The 20,135-nt window shown below is 49.0% G+C and overlaps 1 protein-coding gene across 1 annotated transcript; it reads right to left on the bottom strand.

The window, feature by feature from the left end:
* Window positions 1-1,053: 1,053 nt before the first annotated feature.
* Window positions 1,054-19,816, bottom strand: dact2 (dishevelled-binding antagonist of beta-catenin 2). Its single transcript, XM_078230524.1, has 4 exons — window positions 19,559-19,816; window positions 7,816-7,948; window positions 3,814-4,116; window positions 1,054-2,908 (listed from the first exon to the last, which is right to left on the bottom strand). Exons 1-4 carry the CDS (start codon window positions 19,814-19,816, stop codon window positions 1,305-1,307), a joined length of 2,298 nt encoding a protein of 765 aa, XP_078086650.1. The 3' UTR covers window positions 1,054-1,304.
* Window positions 19,817-20,135: the final 319 nt, after the last annotated feature.

Below are 20,135 nucleotides of genomic sequence, written 5' to 3'. Positions count from 1 at the left end.
ATGCTGAGAGGTTGTTTCCCCTTGCGGGAGAGTCTAGGACCAGAGGGAATAATCTCAGAGCAACGGGTTGCCCATTTAAGACAGAGATGAGGAGGAATTTCTTCTCTCAGAGGGTGGTGAGTCTGTGGAATTCTTTACCATAGGGGTCATTAAGTATGTTCAAGGCCGAGACAGACAGGTTTTTAAATCAGTAAGGGAATCAAGGGTTATGGGGATAAAGTGGGACCCAGGTTCAATTCTGGCCTCGGGTCACTGTCTGTGTGGAGTTTGCACGTTCTCCCCATGTCTACGTGGGTTACCTCCGGTTTCCTCCCACGGTCCAGAGATGTGTAGGTTAGATAGATTAGCCATGGTAAATGTGAGGGGTTACTGGATAGGGCGGGGGAAGAGGACCTGGGTAGGATACTCTGTCAAAGAGTCAGTGCAGACTCGATGGGCCGAATGGCCTCTTCTTCACTGTAGGGATTCTACAAAAATGGAGTTGAGGATTATATCAGATCAGTCATGATCTCATTGAATGGTAGAGCAGACTCGATGGGCCAAATGGCCTCCTTCTGCTCCTATATCTTATGGTCTTAGGTTGAATCAGAGATCTCTTGCTATTCCTGATGGCCTCGCACTCTCCTTGCAGCCCTGAGCTTTGGGCAACGGGAGACCATATTCATAGAATCCCTACAGTGCAGAAGGAGGCCATTCGGCCCATCGAGTCTGCACTGACCACAATCCCACTCAGGCCCCATTCCCGTAACCCCACATATTTACACTGCTAATCCCCTGACACTGGGGTCAATTTAACCTGGCCAATCAACCTAACCCGCACATCTTTGGACTGTGGGAGGAAACCGGAGCACCCGGAAGGAAACCCTCGCTGGCGCGGGGGAGAACGTGCAAACTCCACACAGACAGTTACCCAAACCGGGAATCGAACCCGGGTCCCTGGTGCTGTGAGGCAGCAGTGCTAACCACTGCGTTGCCCGTGTGTTGAGAGTTTATATCTGCTACCCTGATGGTGCATCTGAATGTTAGAACAGAAACTCAAAAGCAATGGGATCGACTCTGATATCACAACTGAATATATTTATTCAGGTCACACAACATCCTTACAGACAAAACAGGAACATTAATGATTCTACACAGTAAAAAGGCTGGGCCCATGTGATGCAGCACCGCTGCTCCCTTACACAGGGGTCATTTGCAGTTCACAACTGGAGCTTGTTCTCTTTTTAGAAGGTAATTTCTTTTGTTTCTCAGGACAGTGATGCCCCGCGTGCAGTCCCCATGGGGTCGGCCAAGAGGTCACGCCCCTAAACCATGGTCATAACCTTTAAGGCTTCAGGTTGGAATCTTCGAATCTTCTTTTTCAGAGCTTTCGATGCTTTTATGCGGCAAATCCTGGCCTCGGAGTGGAGTGTCTGTCGGCCCCCGGAGCCCTGAGGCCAGACCAGGGCGTGGCTGCCCGCTTGGTCCTCGCTCGGGCAGCCCTCGCTCCCGCTCGACTCGCTGCCGCCGAAGCGGTTGGCCGTGTAGTCACTGTGCTCGTCCTCGCTGCTCTCGGCGACGGTGGAGTGGAAGAGCGAGGCGCACTCGGCCGAGTACTCTGATTGGTCAGACTCGCTGTGGGCACCCGGTCGCCGGAGGGTCCGCCCCCGGCCAAAGCTGGCAGCCCGTGCCAGCCAGTGTCTCCCTGCCCTCTGCCGCTGGCCACCGAAACAGAGATGATGGGCGGGCACTCTGTGGAATATCTCGATGGTCGATTGCCACTGACGATGTTTGGCCTCAGTCCCTTCCTGGCCAGCGGTGGGTACTGGCAGCCCGCAGAGGACCTGGCTCTGGAACTCTGGGCTGTAACACACGGGATGAAGACTGGACTCTGAACAGGAGCGACCCGGAACTTCAAGGCCCGCACCGGTGGTTGCCATGGTGCGGTCTCCCTCGGCTGTGGATCTGAAAGCCCCAGCCCCTCGGGTGGCCAGTCTCTTGCCAGCCCGCGCCATCTCGCCGTTCCTCCTCTTGATTTTGGCCACTTTGGTCTTGCCACCAGCTGGTAGGATCTGCACCCGATGCCGGGACTCTGCGGGCACATACTGCGCATGTACAAACCCGCTCTTGGGCAAGGCCTCCCTGTCTCTTCCCGCTGTCACCCCTGACCTCTGGTCGGTCCTCCGAGGCGGGTCAGTGCTGGGTGCCCGGCAACCATCGCAGGCGAGGCCTTTGGAATCCGGGGGGCCTGAGTGGGCGGCCAAGACACTGGCCACAGGCAAGTCCTTCACCCCCAGTCTGAATGGGCGACTGCTGCTGGTGACTTTAGGCTCTTGCGCCAACACATCAGGTACCGGTGGGATTGTGGGGCGGCCATTAGCCTCCTGCAGCCCCAGTCTAGTGTTGGTGGTGCTTTCTGCAACAAATCCGACATTTCTGCAGCTGGCACCCTGTCGTAGGCCTGTGAGCCTCTCACGTTGCCTCCTCGCTGTGAGGGCCTCGGCAGAGAGCAAGAGGTCCTTCTCAGGCAGCACAGCTTTGGGGCTCACTTCGAGTTCTGGGTCTGTAGCAGTCTTGTTGACTCTGCAGGGCTGCTGTGCGGTTTGTTTATTTAGGCAGCCCGGTCTGGTTTCGACTGGGGGCGGCCCACTTGCTGGATTAGATGGCGGGCTGCGGCCCGGGACGGGGCTGTTGTCCACACTGATGGCCTGCTCGGTCAGGCAGAACAGGGGGCTCTGCAGAGCCACGGCGTGGAGGGGGCTGGGGTAACTGTACACGTCACTGCTGTTCTTGGAGACCAGGTCACATCGGAACTTCTGATTGGGCGCAGGGAGATGTAGCTCACTCCCGGCAGGGGCAGGCGGGAACCGATTCCAGTCGGAAACACCTGGGGGCGCTCTTTGCGATGGTGCAAATCTCTCCAAGTCACCTGCATCACAAGGGAGAGCGATCTACGTTACACATCTGGGAGCCATTGCTCATTGCCCGACTCTTCACTGGCCTCTGTCCCTTCCACAGTGTGTGGGCATAATCCTCCCCCACACCTCAGTCAGACTCTCCCCCGTTTCCCCCCCCGCCCCCAGACAGTCACCTTCCACACACCCCACACCTTTGTCAAGTCACACCCCACACAATTGGTCTCTTGTCCCTCCACCCCTGCCAGTCTCCCCCACACCCCCAGCCCTGCCCAGTCAGTATCTATCCTTGAACCCCTGTACAGTTTGTCTCCCCCTCTCCAATAACAACCTCCATCTCCTCTTAAAGTTTATTTATTATTGTCACAAGTAGGCTTACATTAACACTGCAATGAAGTTACTGTGAAAATCTCCAAGTCACCACATTCCGGCGCCTGTTTGGGTTACACTGAGGGAGAATTTAGCATGGCCAATGCACCCTAACCAGCACATCTTTCAGACTGTGGGTGGGAACCAGAGCACCCGGAGGAAACCCACGCCGATATGGGGAGAATGTGCAAACTCCACACAGACAGTGACCCAAGCCGGGAATCGAACTTGGGTCCCTGGCACTGTAAGGCAGCAGTGCTAACCACAGTGCTGCCTCATCCCCACCCCCCACCTCGCCAGTCTTCCCCAACAGTTGGTCTCCCCCTCTCCAATAACAACCCCCATCTCCTCCCCCCACCCCATTAACAGTTGGTTACCCCCACCCTCTCCTCCACTGTTGGTCTCTTCTTGTGTGTTCCTTGGTTGGTCTCTTCCCCACTCCCCCCGATAGCCAGTCCCCCGCCCCCCCCCCGCTGCCCTGACAGTCAGTCTACCTGCCCGCACCCTTCTGGGTCGTTTTGCCTGTTTAAGGGAGATCTTCCCAGGTTACCTGTGGAAACCGGTCTTTGCCTGGGGCTGGCGAGTCTGCCGATGTGGGAGGCCAGCACTGGCTCGGTGGTGGTTTTGATGCCTTTCCCCGGCCACTTGCCAGGCCCCCGCTGCTTGAAAGCCGCCGACTGCACGGTGATCTCGTCGGCAGAGCGAGGCCGGTCCTCTGACTTGCTGCCCTTGGTCTCGGCTGCTTGGCTGCTGGACCGCAGGCTGCCCTGGGAGGACGAGTTGCACTCACTGTACATGGAGGCGCAGGAGTTAGACAAGGAACAGGAGCCTCCATCGCTGAGTTCATAAAACCCTGCAGGTTAGAAACCACATTACAGTCAGACAACAAAGCACAAGGTATGGAAAGGCCACAGAAAGCAAAACACTGCAGATTATCAAAGAGCTGGAAGAGGAACATTGGAATTAGGAGCAGGAGTAGGGAAATTCAGCCCTTTACATATTCGACATTTAAAACGCTGCAGATACTCAGGAAATCAGGCAGCGACTGCTGGGGGAGGGCGAACGCTTCAGGTAATGACCTGTTAACCCGGAAAAGCGCAAGGAATAAGATCGGGAGTAGATCACAGGAGTGATTCTGCTCCACCATTCACTATGATCGTGGCCAGTCTCGAGCTTCAACTTTATTTTCCCGCCCACTCCCCGAACCTCCAAAAATCTACCTATCCCGGCCTTAAATATAGTCAACAATGGAGCTCCCACAACCCTGCCCAAGATCACAAGAAACTACAAAGGGGGTCGTGAATGAAGCCCAGTCCATCACTCAAACCAGTCTCCCATCCACTGACTCTGTCTACACTTCCCGCTGCCTCGGAAAAGCAGCCAGCATAATTAAGGACCCCACGCACCCTGGACATTCTCTCTTCCACCTTCTTCCATCGGGAAAAGGATACAAAAGTCTGAGGTCACGTATCAACCGACTCAAGAACAGCTTCTTCCCTGCTGCTGTCAGATTTTTGAATGGACCTACCTTGCACTAAGTTGATCTTTCTCTACACCCTAGCTATGACTGTAACACTACATTCTGCACTCTCTCCTTTCCTTCTCTATGAATGGTATGTTTTGTCAGTATAGCGCGCAAGAAACAATACTTTTCACTGTATACTAATAGATGCAACAATAATAAATCAAATTAACAGCGTGAAGCATCAGGGGGAAAACTTAAAACAGGAACAGCTCTTGAGCTGCACTGCACGTTACCAATAACATGGTCGAATTCACAGGCAGCAGACAGATACACAGCCAAGCTGACTGATCCAAACTGGAACCTATAGAATAGACTGGGAGATGCTATTGTCCAAGCACAGTGGGATAAGGAACCTGATACAAGTTCACTAAGCACCCCGTGCCATTAGTTTGCACTGTGCCGATGCCTGGCACACATCATGCTGTTGTGTTACTCATTCAACTAAAGCAGCCTGGTCTGGGAAAGGCTCCAATTCATGCGGGAAGATGCCTGGTGTGTACGTCACTGCAGCAGGATCTGGCAGCAATGAAGCAGAATTGGAAACCCAATTTAATCCACACAATGAATCATAGAATCCCTACAGTGCAGAAGGAGGCCATTCGGCCCATCGCGTCTGCACCGACCACAATCCCACCCAGGCCCTATCCCCATAACCCCATGCATTTACCCTAGCTAGTCCCCCTGACAATAAAGGGGCAATTTTAGCATGGCCAATCCACCTAACCCGCACATCTTTGGACACTGGTACACTGAGGGAGAATTTAGCACGGCCAATGCACCTAACCAGCACGTCTTTCGGACTGTGGGAGGAAACCGGAGCACCCGGAGGAAACCCACGCAGACACGGGAGAACATGCAGACTCCGCACAGACAGTGACCCGAGCCAGGAATTGAACCCGGATCCCTGGCTCTGTGAGGCAGCAGTGCTAACCACTGTGCCACCCTACCGCCCAACCTGAGGTTACATTTTAGTAACAGCACGCAAGCAGGCCATTCAGCCCAACCGATCTGTGCTGGTAACGACTTACACAAACTTCCTCTCACCCTTACACAATAGCCATCCATAATCCTCACGTACAGATCTAGCTCCCCATGAATTCACCTGTGTTTTATATTTATTCTTCCATGAGTTGCAGCAAGGCTAGCGTTCATCGCCTATCACTAATTGGCCCGGGACCGAGTGGCTTGCTCGGCCATTTCAGAGTGCAGTTAAGAGTCAACTGCATTGATGTAGGCCAGACCGGGTAAGGACGGCAGATTTCCTTCCCCGAAGGACATTAGTGAACCAGATAGGTTTCACGACAATTCATTATAGTTGTCATTACTAAGACGAGCTTTATAATCCCAGATTAATCAATCAAAATCAAACCCCACCAGCTACCGTGGTGGGATTGAAACCGGAGACCCCCAGAGCATTAGCCTGGACCTCTGGATTACTAGAATAGTGATATTACCACTACACTGAAAAGCATTAAAGGAAGTAAGAGGGATTTGATGAATTTGATGAAATGAGAAGGGATCTGGGAAGTGTGGATTGGCACAGGCTGTTCTCCGGTAAGGATGTAAATGGAAAGTGGGAGGCCTTCAAAGGAGAAATTTTGAGAGCGCAGAGTTTGTATGTTCCTGTCAGGATTAAAGGCAAAGTAAATAGGAATAAGGAACCTTGGTTCTCGAGGGAGATCATAGAATAATAGAAACCCTACAGTGCAGAAGGAGGCCATTCGGCCCATCTAGTCTGCACCGACCACCATCCCACCCAGGCCCTACCCCCACATATTTACCCGCTAATCCCTCTAACCTACGCAATTTTTAACCTGGCCAATCAACCTAACCCGCACATCTTTGGACTGTGGGAGGAAACCGGAGCACCCGGAGGAAACCCACGCAGACACGAGGAGAATGTGCAAACTCCACACAGACAGTGACCCAAGCTGGGAATCGAACCCAGGTCCCTGGAGCTGTGAAACAGCAGTGCTAACCACTGTGCTACCGTGCGTACTGATTAAGAGGAAGTGAGAGTTGTACAGTTTTGGTCACCTAGTTACAGGAAGGATCTAAATAAAGTTGAAAGAGTGCAGAGAAGGTTCACAAGGATGTTGCCGGGACTTGAGAAGCTGAGTTACAGAGAGAGATTGAATAGGTTGGGACTTTATTCCCTGGAGCATAGAAGAATGAGGGGAGATTTGATAGAGGTGTACAAGATTTTGATGGGTATAGATAGAGTGAATGCAAGCAGGCTTTTTCCACTGAGGCTAGGGGAGAAAAAAACCCCAGAGGGCATGGGTTAAGGGTGAAAGGAGAAAAGTTTAAAGGGAATATTAGGGGGGCTTCTTCACGCAGAGAGTGGTGGGAGCGTGGAATGAACTGCCGGATAAAGTGGTAAATGCGGGGTCACTTTTAGCATTTAAGAAAAACTTAGACGGGTTCATGGATGAGAGGGGTGTGGAGGGATATGGTCCAAGTGCAAGTCAGTGGGACTAGGCAAAAAATGGTTCGGCAAGAAGGACCTAAAGGCCTGTTTCTGAGCTGTAATTTTCTATGGTTCTATGGATAGAAAAGTGGAAAGGTTTAGGGAGGGAATTCCAGAAATTAGGGCCCAGGTAAAGGAGGACTTTCTGGAATTATTTATTAGATTTTGTTAGTATCTGCCTTATATTCATGTGGTTCCTTCCCCCTCCCCCCGCCGCCCCGCATTATCCACCTCCATAAATGGGGACACCATCCCTACATCTACCCACCAAACCCTTTCATAATTGTGCACCACACAGTCAGAATGTAACTGGTTAATTCACGGATACCGTCAGGTTTCTAAAGCCAAGGCAGTTAAATGAAGTTTAAGATACAGATCAGCCATGAGCTTTTTGAACGACAGGAAAGGTTCAATGGGCTGAATGGCCTCCCCCTCTTCCTGCAAACAGGCACACTGGTGTGGTCTGTCCCACCCTCTAACCAAGACAGCCGGGTAAATGCCGCAAAGTGCAGGGGCATGGTGTTTGCAGCGCAGAGCTCCTGCCCGCCAGACCTTACCGGAGCTTGGTCTGCTGTCACTCTCCAGTTGCTCGGTGGAAGCTTTGTTAACATCGAGTTTGAGCTCACTGATCTGCCGGTCCAAATGCTGCAGGTGAATTTTCAGCCCCGCATCCTGCTTTCTGAGATGTGACTGAAAACCAAAAGAAGAGGATTTTACTCAAAAACACACACACAAAAACCACACACTCATTCACACACACACTCAATTATTAAAAACAATTGATTTTTAACATTCAGATAAGAACCATAAGACATAGGAGCAGAATTAGGCCACTCGGCCCATCGAGTCTGCTCCGCCATTCAATCATGGCTGATATTTTTCTCATCCCCATTCTCCTGCCTTTTCCCAATAACCCCTGATCCCCTTATTAATCAGGAATCTATCTATCTCTGTCTTAAAGACACTCAATGACCTGGCCTCTACAGCCTTCTGCGGCAAAGAGTTCCACAGATTCACCACTCTCTGGCTGAAGAAATTCCTCCTCATCTGTTTTAAAGGATCGTCCCTTTAGCCTGAGGTTGTGCCCTCTGGTTCTAGATGGGAAGGTTACACAGATCGATTACAGCTATTTTGTATAGAACGCCAGCAGAATCCTGGTTTAAAATCACAGAATCCCTACAATGCAAGAGGCCATTCAGCCCATTGAGTCTTCACCAGCTCTCTGACGGAGTATCTCACCCAGGCCCTCTCCCCCACATTTACCATCTCGCCTACACACCTCAAAGTAAAAGCAAAGTTTATTTATTAGTCACAAGTAGGCTTACATTAACACTGCAATGAAATTTCTGTGAAAGTCCCCTAGTCGCCACACTCCGGTGCCTGTTCGGGTACACTGAGGGAGAATTTAGCACGGCCAATGCACCTAACCAGCACATCTTTCTGACTGAGGGGGGAAACCGCAGCACCCGGAGGAAACCCACGCAGACACGGGGAGAACGTGCAGACTCTACGCAGACAGTGACCCAAGCCGGGAATCGAACCCGGGTCCCTAGCACTGTGAGGCAGCAGTGCTAACCACTGGGCCACCGTGCCAACCCTTCGAACACAAAGGAGAAATTTACCATGGCCAATGCACCCTAACCTGCACAGCTTTACACCCTGCACAATATGGATCCTCAACATCGAAGGTGTACGTTGTACATAACTTGTAATAAAACATGCGAATACACTGCGGCACATCAGAGCACCACACACTGGATTGAAAGAAACTGATTTGCTTTCCATTTTCAAATTTGAGCTGTTAACAAAATGCACTTTCACAAACTTTCTTCACAAAATAATTTCCAAAAAAAAGCAAAGAGGAAAACAGGGTTCACCCCGAGCAATCCCACAATGCAAAGCAAGGGTTCACCCCAAGCTGTCCCACAATGCAAAGCAAGGGTTCACCCCAAGCTGTCCCACAATGCAAAGCAAGGGTTCACCCCAAGCTGCCCCACAATGCAAAGCAAGGGTTCACCCCAAGCTGCCCCACAATGCAGGGCTCTGCTCGAATGCTCATTCACAGGGATGCACACCGAGATAAACATCTACAGCTCCTGGACACCCCCGACTTAGTGAGAGACTTTTTTCTGGCACAGAGAGCCACCCACGATGGACTGGCATCTTCCAAGGCCCAGGACTATGTGCCAAGGGGCACACCAAAGCCTGGGGCAGCAGCCACAAGGACTAAATGGATAAGACCCACTGTCTAGTGGCCACCTACCACAGTATACAGTGGGACTGGGCTGGGATCCACAGGAACACCAGATAATGGTCAACACAAAACACGTATCGTAAGGACGACCTGCAATTGTTACCGTGGATAAGTCAAACTTTGAAGCCTTGTCCCTCCAAAAACCAGTGGACACCGAGTATCTGTAGCAAAACCACAACAATTCTCCCTCTGTAATATCTCCCATCGAGGCTGCATTGGCAGAACCCATTCCCTCCATTCTAGCTGTAGAAACTGTGGGACTCTGGACATACAAGGCAGGGGCGACACGGTGATTAGCACTGCTGCCTCACAGCACTAGGGACCCGGGTTCAATTCTGGCCTCAGGTAACCGACTGTCCGTGTGGAGTTTGCACATTCTCCCCGTGTCTGCACGGGTTTCCCACAGTTTCCTCCTGCACTCCAAAGATGTGGGGGTTAGGTTGATTGGCCATGCTCAATTGCCCTTTAGTGTCAGGGGCTTATCTGAGTAAATACGTGGGGTAATGGGGATAGGGCCTGGTTGGGACTGTAATCGGTGCAGGCTTGTTGGGCCGAATGGCCTCCTGCACTGTAGGGATTCTATGAAGAAAGATAAGCGGAAGAGAGAGAGCAGTCCATAAAAGTCCTGACTCCAACTTCAGCATAGATTCCATGTAATTTCATCACAAATAGGAAAAGAAACAAAAACAGAAAATGCTGGAGAATCTCAGCATCTGTGGGGAGAGAGAACAGACCCAACGTTTAGAGTCTGGATGACCCCTCATCTAACAAAAAAGAATTGCATTGATAAAACACCTTTACGCAACCTCCAAACTTCCTCACAGCCTATGGAGTGTTGTCACTGCTGAAATGCAGCAACCAATTTGCACACAGCAAACTCCCAGGACAACACCGGAAAGTATTTATACACAGCTATTCGACCATGGCCCACTCATCTGCTCGTAAGTGATGTTGGTTGAAAGATAAAAATTGACCAAGACACTTGGGAGCGCGCCACTGCTCTCCTTCAGGGAGGGACGCCGGGCTTTTTAAACAGCTTACTGGGAGTGTTTAGCATCTCAGCTAACATGGTTTGCCGGGAGAAATTTGTCCTCGGGTCTCCAGAGCGGACATTGAACCCACAATCCTCAGGAGGTCAGAGTGCTACCCATTGAGCCACTGCCTGGCACCTTGCCCATTAGGGGAGACGGTGGTGTAGTGATAGAATCATCGGACTAGCAATCTCGAGGTTCAGGCTAATGCTTTTGGGGGCCATGGGTTCAAATCCCACCGTGGCAGCTGCTGGAATCTAAATATGAAACTGGAACATAAAGCTTTTTGATTTGATTTATTATCACATGTATCATCGTACAGTGAAAAGTATTGTTTCTTGCACGCTATACAGACAAAACATACCGTTCATAGAGAATGAAACGAGAGAGTGCAGAATGTAGTGTTACAGTCATAGCTAGGGTGTAGAAAAAGATCAACTTAGTGCGAGGTAGGTCCATTCAAAAGTCTGACAGCAGCAGGGAAGAAGATGTTCTTGAGTTGGTTGGTACGTGACCTCAGACTTTTGTATCTTTTTCCCGATGGAAAAAGTGGAAGAGAGAATGTCCGGGGTGCGTGGGGTCCTCAATTATGCTGGCTGCTTTGCCGAGGCAGTGGGAAGTGTAGACAGAGTCAATGGATGGGAGGCTGGTTTGAGTGATGGACTGGGCTTTGTTTACGGTCTTTTCTCAGTAACTAGTCTCAGTAATGGTGACCATGAAAGCTAATACTGTAAAAACTCATCTGCTTCACTAATGTCCTGTAGAGCAGAGGGAAATCTGCGATCCTTACCTACAGAGGCAGCACGGTGGCACAGTGGTTAGCACTGCTCCCTCACAGCATCAGGGACCCAGGTTCAATTTCGGCCTTGGGTCACTGTGTGTGTGGAATTTGCACGTTCTTCCCATGTCTGCGTGGGTTTTCTCCGGGTGTTCCAGTTTCCTCCCACAGTCCAAAGATGTGCAGGTTAGGTTGATTGGCCGTGCTAAATTTAGTCCTTTAGTGTCAGGGAGATTAGCTAGGGTAAATATGTGGGGTTACGGAAATAGGGCTTGGGTGGGATTGTTGTCGGTGCAGACTCGATGGGCTGAATGGCCTCCTTCTGCACTGTAGGAATTCTATGATTCTAGATCCACAGCAAAGTGGTTGACTCTTAACTGCGCTCTGAAACTGCCAATCGAGCCACTCAATTCGAGGGTAATTAGCGATGGGTAACAGATACTGTCCTTGTCAGAGATGCCTACATCCCATGAAAGAACTTTTAAAGATACATTCCAGCCACAGATTGGTGTCTGAATGCAGATCCTTCCCAATTCAGACGGGAAAACATGTTTATCAGCCAATTATTCACAAGTTTATTGTTTAAAGCGATAATCTATGTATCATTGCTTTGATGAGAAGGAAAATAGATAAAGTTACTTCCAAGAACGACAAGAGTCTGAAGTGATTTATATCTCGATGTGGCTGTTTCCAGTTCTGCAATGACCCACAGCCACATTGAGAATTGACGAATGTGGAGCCGAAGCTTCTTGAAGTCTAGACTTTCTTGATTGATGTCAGCGGGTCACATAAAGCAGTCCTGAAGATATACCGCGGTCATTGATAATTCAGGACATCGTAAAGATCTCATTTCAGTCATTTCAGGAAAAACAAAGGCATTAATCGTGATTATGCGATGCAAGTATTGGGTTTCCTATAATTGTAGCTTTCAAAATGTCCCTGCAGAGAGAGAGAGAGAGAGAGAGTGCACAAGTGAGAGAGAGCGAGAGAGGGGAAAGATGGAGTGTGTGTGTGCATGGGAGAGAGAGAGCGTGAGTGTATGTGCACGAGTGAGTGAGAGAGAGAGTGTAGGGGAATTTCACAGTAACTTCATTGCAGTGTTAATGTAAGCCTTACTTATGACTAATAAATACATTTTAAACTTTATGGGTGAGAGAGAGTGTGCGTGTGCATGGGTGAGAGAGAGGAAACGAGAGAGGGTGTATGTGTGGGTGTGAGAGAAAGAGCGAGAGAGAGAGAGTGTGTACGCGCATGGGTGAGAGAGAGAGAGAGAGAGAATGTGCATGGGTGAAAGAGCAAGAGAGAGAGAGTGTGTGCGCGCATCGGGGAGAGAGAGGGGGAGTGTGCATGGGTGAGAGAGAGGAAGGGTGTGTGCGCATGGGAGAGAGAGCGAGAGCAAGAGTGAGGGGGGGGTGCGTGTGTGCATGGGTGAGAGAGAAAGAGAGAGAGAGAGGGAGAATGTGCATGGGAGAGAGAGAGAGAGAGAGAGAGAGTGCATGGGTGAGAGAGAGAGAGAGGGGGAGAATGTGCATGGGAGAGAGAGAGAGAGTGCATGGGTGAGAGAGAGAGAGAAAGAGAGAGAGAGCGTGCACAGGTGAGAGAGAAGCAGTCAAAAAGCTGACGAGGAAGATGAAAGTAAAACGCAATTTGTCTGCATGACTTACGACCCTGTCACGCTCCAGGTATTGCCAGGAACAAGGCACCATTTCACACAGGAGAGACCATTCGGCCCACTGTTCCTGTGCTGCTTCTTTGAAAGAACTTTCCAATCAGCCCCACTTTCCATCTCTTTCTCTGTAAATTTACTTTGGTCAAATATATCTGTAATTCCTTTTAAAAATTACAATGGGATCTGCTTCCACCACCCTGTCTGGAATCACATTCCCGATCGCAACAACTCATATTCAGAATAAATCTCAGATCCATTTCCTCTGGCTCTTTTACCAGTTTCTTAAATCTGAATCCTCTGGTGACCAGCCCTCCTGCCAATGGAAACAGTTCCTCCTTATCTAACTCGAGAATTCTGAAACCCTTTTATTAAGTTGTCTTTTTAACCGGCTCTGAGCCAAGGAGGATAACGAGTCACTAATAATGCCACACTTCACTCAGGCGTACAGCTCCCCCTGCTTGCTCAGTTGGGTTGGAGCTGTGCCCTCACAAGCCCAGAGACTCCAGCCTCTGTCCCAGCTGTTGTGAAGGAAGCTGATTCATGCCCCCATGTCAGTTAGGGAGTGGGGTACAATGCCTGACTGCAGTCTCCAAGGCCGGGGAGGGACGACGAGGAACTGTCACACCTGACTGCTACTTGGTGACACTCCTTTGCTAACCAGCACCCAAGCATCAGGCGAGAAACATAGAAGATAGGAGCAGGAGGAGGCCATTCGGCCCTTTGGGGCTGCTCCGCCATTTATCACGATCATGGTTGATTGTCCAACTCAATAGCCTAATCCTGCTTTATCCCCATATCCTTTGATCCCATTCGCCCCAAGTGCTAGATCTAGTCGCCTCTTGAATACATTCAATGTTTTGGTACCTCCTGTGGTAATGAATTCCACAGGCTCACCACTCTTTGGGTGAAGAACTGTCTCCTCATCTCCATCCTAAATGGTCTACCCCGAATCCTCAGACTGTGGCCCCTGGTTCTGGACTCCCCCCACCATCGGGAACATCCTTTCTGTCTAGAAATTTAATTTTAATTTAGAATCTATGAGATCCCCCCTCAACTAGGCTCAGCTGCGATGCCTTCCACAGTGTAGCAGCCCTGTCACTCCAGTCTCGATACACAGATACTGTACTACACATGGGAGAGGAATGCACAGAATGGTCTAACATTGTCAGGGGATGAAATAGGTGGGAATGAGGAGTTGAGGTTACAATCAAATCAGCCATGATCTTATTGAATGGCGGAGGAGGCTCGAGGGGCCTACTTCTAATTGGCATGAGTGCATGAGGTAAAATTGAGGGAGGAACATGGCACATGATGTCAAAGGTCAGTGTGTGAAAGATTGAGCCGAAATTCGAGACAGCCCCATGAAATGTGATCTTCCTTCCAATCGCTTGGTGTCAACAACAGTCCTTCGTTGAAGTAAAAAGCTTCAATGGCTCCATTGCAAAGGGCAGGGGAGCTGTCCTTCGTATCCTGGCCAATCAGCAGTCAGCATCTTTGAAGGGTCACCTGATCACATTCTCAGTTGCTCATGGGAGGTTGCTGCCCTCCAATTGGCTGCCATGGTTCCTGACATTACAACGGTGACCACACTTCAGAGCAGCTCATTGGCTGCAAAGTGATTCAGGACATGACGGGAATTTGAAAGGTTGCCACAGAAATGCCATATTCTGTGTTTCTTTTTTAAAGCTATCTCTAGCAGAAAGAGAGAGAAAGAAAAGCCAAGGCTGGGATCGCTCAGCAGGTACCCCCGAACGTCAACACTTAAAATAAAGTCTTGCATTTATATAGCACCTTTCATTACCACTGCTCAAAGCACTTTACAGCTTTGCGTGTAGCCACTGCTATAATGTGGCAACACCAATTTGAGCACAGCAAGCTCCCACAAACAGGCGAGGTGATAATGATCGGATGATCTGGTTTTGCGATGTTGATGGAGGGATAAACACCAACGAGGCGCAAGGGAGAGTTCTCCTGTTCTTCTTTGAAATCTTAGAATCCCTACAGCGCAGAGGGGGGCCATTCAGCCCATCAAGTCTGCACCGACCACAATCCCTCCCAGGCCCTATCCCCATGCACATTAGTCCCCCTGACACCAAGGGGCAATTTAGCACGGTCAATTCACCTAACCCACACCTATTTGGACTGTGGGAAGAAACCAGAGCACCCGGAGGAGTAAAGTTTATTTATTAGTCACAAGTAAGGCTTACATTAACACTGCAATGAAGTTACTGTGAAATTCCCCGAGTCGCCACACTCCGGCACCTGTTCGGGTCAATGCACCTAACCAGCACGTCTTTCAGAATGTGGGAGGAAACTGGAGCACCCGGAGGAAACCCACGCAGACACGGGGGGGGAAACATGCAAACTCCGCACAGACAGTGACCCAAGCCGGGAATTGAACCCGGGTCCCTGGCGCTGAGAGGCAGCAATGCTAACCACTGTGCCGCCAGGGACCCGGGGCACTGGGATCTCTTCACCCTCCCGAGGGAGCGGACGGGGTCTTGATCTAATGTTTAAAACAAAAGATTGGCCTCCGACAAAGCAGCACTCCCTCAGCACCGCACTGGAGTGGCAGTCTTGATTTTTTTTTTGTGTTTGAAGGACTGGAGCGGGGCTTGATTCCAGAACCTCAGAGATGACGCAGAGGTGAGAGTGCTCGACTCCAATTAACTATCCTGATTGATTGAGGCAGGGAAGGTACCAAAGGCCCATCACAAAACAGCAGAAAAAGGTGAAAAAAATCCCGTCAGAAAGTGTCGTGAAACAGAAACAAAAGGAGAAATGATACCTTGCAAGAAGCAAGTCGTGCCAATCTATGAATGAATAGGTGGAAACGCACAATTATAGCTTTTTAATCAGACAGACTGGATCGAGGAGGATGTTTGTCTTGAAGTCAATTGTTCCCAGTCTGCCTCTAATTCACAGGTACGCCTGCTATTTACACAGTCACTCCCTCCTCCTCAATGCCCCATTCTTCTCCCAGAGGATTTCTCTCTTTGTTCGAGTTCCTAAACATTTTTTATCTTATCGGGTTTTTTGTCTAACGTGGAACAAGCGCTCAGTGAATAGCCCCCAGGTGCTTTTCAACTCTTACCCAGTTTATTTGGTCACATTACGCCAAGCTAACCATGTCGGAGATGAGAGGTCAAACCAAGGCCCTGTCTGCTCGCTCAGGTGAGCTACAAGGAGAGGCTGGACAAACTGGGGCTGTTTTCTCTGGAGTGGCGGAGGCCGAGGGGAGACCTGATAGAAGTCTATAAATTTATGAGAGGCATAGATAGGGTTGACAGTCAGAATCTTTTTCCCCAGAGTTGAAATGTCCAATACTAGGGGATATGCACTTAAGGTGAGAGGGGGAATGTTCAAAAGGGATGTAAGAGACAAGTTTTTGTTTACACAGAGAGAGTGGTAGGTGTCTGAAACCAGGGATGGTTGTGGAGGCAGATACGATAGGGGGGGTTTAAGGGGCTTTTAGATAGAATCATAGAATCCCTACAGTGCAGAAGGAGGCCATTCAGCCCATCAAGCCTGCACTGACAACAATCCCACCCAGGCCCTATCCCCATGTATTTACCCTGCTAATCCCCCCGACACTAAGGGGCAATTTAGCACGGCCAATCCACCTAACCCGCACATCTTTAGGACTGTGGGAGGAAACCGGAGCACCCGGAGGAAACCCACACAGACACGGGAAGAACGTGCAGACTCCACACATACAGTCACCCAAGGCCAGAATTGAACCCGGGTCGCTGGCGCTGTGAGGCAGCAGTGCTAACCACTGTGCCACCCATGATAAGCACATGAATATGCAAGGAATAGAGGGATATGGAGCAAGGGCAGGCAGAAGGGACGAGGTTAAATTGGTGTCAAGTTTGCACGTCATGGGCAGAAGGGCCTGTTCTTGTGCTGTACTGTTCGATGTTCTATGTGGACACTACACCATGTTAATGAACAGCAGGGGAGAGCTATCCCTAGTATCTAGGTTAATATTTATCCACTAATATCACAAATTTGGGTTATCTAATCATTATCACATTGCTGCTTTATGGGAGCTTGCTGTTCACAAACTGGCTGTCATGTTTTCTACAACAAAAACAGAAAATGCTGGAAAATCTCAGCAGGTCTGACAGCCTCTGTGGAGAGAGAAATAGAGCCAAAGAAAAGTCATCCAGAATCGAAGTCTTGGCTCTATTCTCTCCCCACAGATACTGTCAGATCTGCTGAGATTTTCCAGCATTTTCTGTTTTGTTTCAGATTCTAGTATCTGCAATAATTTGCTTTTACATCATAGGCGAACAGGCACCAGAGTGTGACAAATAGGGAACTTTCACAGCAACTTAATTGCAGTGTTAATGTAAGTCTAGAATCATAGAATCCTTACTGTGCAGAAGGAGGCCATTCAGCACATCGGACCTTTCCGAAAGAGCACCTTACCCAGACCCTATCCCTGTAACCCCACGTATTTACCCCACTAATCCCCCAACCTATCTATCTAGGGACAATTTAGCAATATTGCCACATTTTCTACTGTACAACAACAACTGCACCTCAAGTCATAGCTCATGGCTTGGAAAGCACTTCTGGATCACCTAAGAGGCGCTAAACAAATGCAAGGTTATCTTTTCACAAGCAGATAACCTTAACCAAGCAGAAACTTCTGAATTTGTGATTTGATTTATTGTCACATGTATTGGGATACAGTGAAAAATATTGTTTCTTGCATGCTATTTGGGCAAAGCATACCATTCATAGAGAAGGCAAGGAGAGGGTGCAGAATAGTTTTACGGTTACAGTTTATTTATTGTTGTCACAAGTAGGCTTATATTAATACTGCAATGAAGTTACTGTGAAAATCCCCACCTGCCACACTCCAGCGCCTGTTCGGGTACACTGAGGGAGAACTTAACATGGCCAATGCACCTAACCAGCATGTCTTTTGGACTGTGGGAGGAAACCGGAGCACCCAGAGGAAACCCACACAGACACGGGGAGAACGCGCAAACTCCACACAGACAGTGACCCAAGCTGGGAATCAAACCCAGGTCTCTAGCGCTGTGAGGCAGCAGCGCTAACCACTGTGCCACTAAGTTATAGCTAGAGTGTAGAGAAAGATCAGTTTAATATAAGTTTAGCATTTGACTGGGGGCAGTTGGTGGAATAGGTTGGATTCCCTTGCTGGAGGCGGGATTGAGAAGAGATGGGGGTTGGGGAGATGGTAGACAGGGGAGGTTAGAGAGGAATACACATTGGCATTGAATAAGAATAAGCGGCAGCTCGCCTCCGGAAGAGCAGCAGCCCAGAGAGAGAGAGAGCCGGGGATGTGATCCGGGAGGCGGGGGGGGCCTGCCCATTTTTCACACTCAAATTAACGAGCTGTTGATGCTTTAAGTGTGGACAGAGCATTTGGATCAGTGCAATATTTATCAGCGTGATGTGTATCCCACTGGATGTAGATTGAGACATGGAAATGGCCGCTAATTCACCCACTCAGGACACAGGCTATTCAACCAAGGGGGGAGGGGGGGGAGGGGAATCACCGAGGGTTTTTTTTAAAAACCGCACATCTTTCACAATTTAATCCAGGAATTTCTTTTAAAGGAAAACTATGAATGTTTTGGTTAGATTTACATGGAACTTTGACTCGTGATCTTTCAAAATAGAAATAAACAGGGCATTAACTATCCGGTAGTGTGGCGTTTAAGGTGATTCTCTCCTTAATGTTTAAACAATTCTGAGTTTTAACTTCTCTGCCGTGTAATCCTCATCAAGAGTTAACTTTACATTCACGTAAAACCCTTATGTAGATGGATGGATGGATACTCTATTTAATCCCAAAATATATTCCGATAATTTTGAATTAAGTATCACCCTCATGATATACCAAGCATTGAAATATACAAACTTATATAACTGATATGTAAAACTTAAATATACTTACACAATACTAGCCACATAAAGGGGATTTTTACCGTAACTTTATTGCACTGTTAATGTAAGCCTACTTGTGACAATAATAAAAACTTTAAAATACTAATATTTATCTGTAGAATTCTTAATTTAGAGAATCCGGAAATGTATTTAAATATACATTATGTATATTTCTCTCATATACAAGAGGTATATTTATACATATCCTTAAAGAAAAGAAAATCTTATTCTGAAGTATCCCTAGTGTGACCGTTCGAAATATATATCACATTTATAAAGTAAAGTTTATTTATAAGTGTCACAAGTAGACTTACATCAGCACTGCCATGAGGTTACTGTGAAAATCCTCTGATGCATTGACAGCAACTCTTGGGGTTTATTAATGGAAAATACAAATATTTAAGGGAACGTCAGATTGGTTTCATTGATTCTAGTTAAGCAGTAACTCTCCAATATCCCTTTTTTGATTCGTTATAAAGTTGTTGATTTCTTCCCAATTTGGAAAAAAAACAATCAAAGTGATATCAAAGCAATGTGGGGTTTAGAAATGGGACATTGTTATCATAAAACAACAGCTGTCAGAGATGTTTCTGGGCAGTGGGTTGGAAGGGAGGGATTCACAAGTATAAATTCCTCTTACCAGTTGCTCTTTCAGGGCACTCAGAGTGGCTTCTAACCTCTCCTCCTCTGTGCAGCTCTGCCTGTCCCTCTCCTCCCTGCCGGCCTTCGCTCCAGGGGGCTCCGGCTGTAGAGCTCTGCGCACCAGCTCCCCCTGCCTCTCCTTCAGCAACTCCAGCTCCTGCAGCCCAGCCAGGGCTGCCTGCAGCCTCTCGCCCGCCCGGCAGCGGTCAAAGACGGTGAAAGGGGCAGGGACGGCTCGGTGTCTCCTGTTCAACATCCTGCAGAGTCCCTGAGCTTGACTGGCAGGGTAGGAATTCCTCCCTCCCTCTCTCTCTCACCTTTAACTTTGGAAGGTACAATGTGGCAAGAGAAAGGCTGGTTTCCCTCTTTTACACACACACAGAAGGAGCAAACTCAATAGACACAGGAGACAGTAACTATTTATCACCTTCACTCCAAACTGCTTGCTCGCAAACTAAGTCCTAACCCACCTGCTCACTGAAGTTTCTATGATCCTCGACCCTTCCCCCTCTCGTAAAACTATAAACCAGCCTTTAATTGGTGAGACTAGATGTACACCCTCATCGTCATCAGCT

The sequence above is a fragment of the Mustelus asterias genome, chromosome 15 (assembly GCF_964213995.1).
Source record: "Mustelus asterias chromosome 15, sMusAst1.hap1.1, whole genome shotgun sequence".
In the NCBI taxonomy this organism is placed as follows: domain Eukaryota; kingdom Metazoa; phylum Chordata; class Chondrichthyes; order Carcharhiniformes; family Triakidae; genus Mustelus; species Mustelus asterias.
Note: the sequence above shows the minus strand (reverse complement) of the source record. Positions and strands in the feature narration are given on the sequence as shown.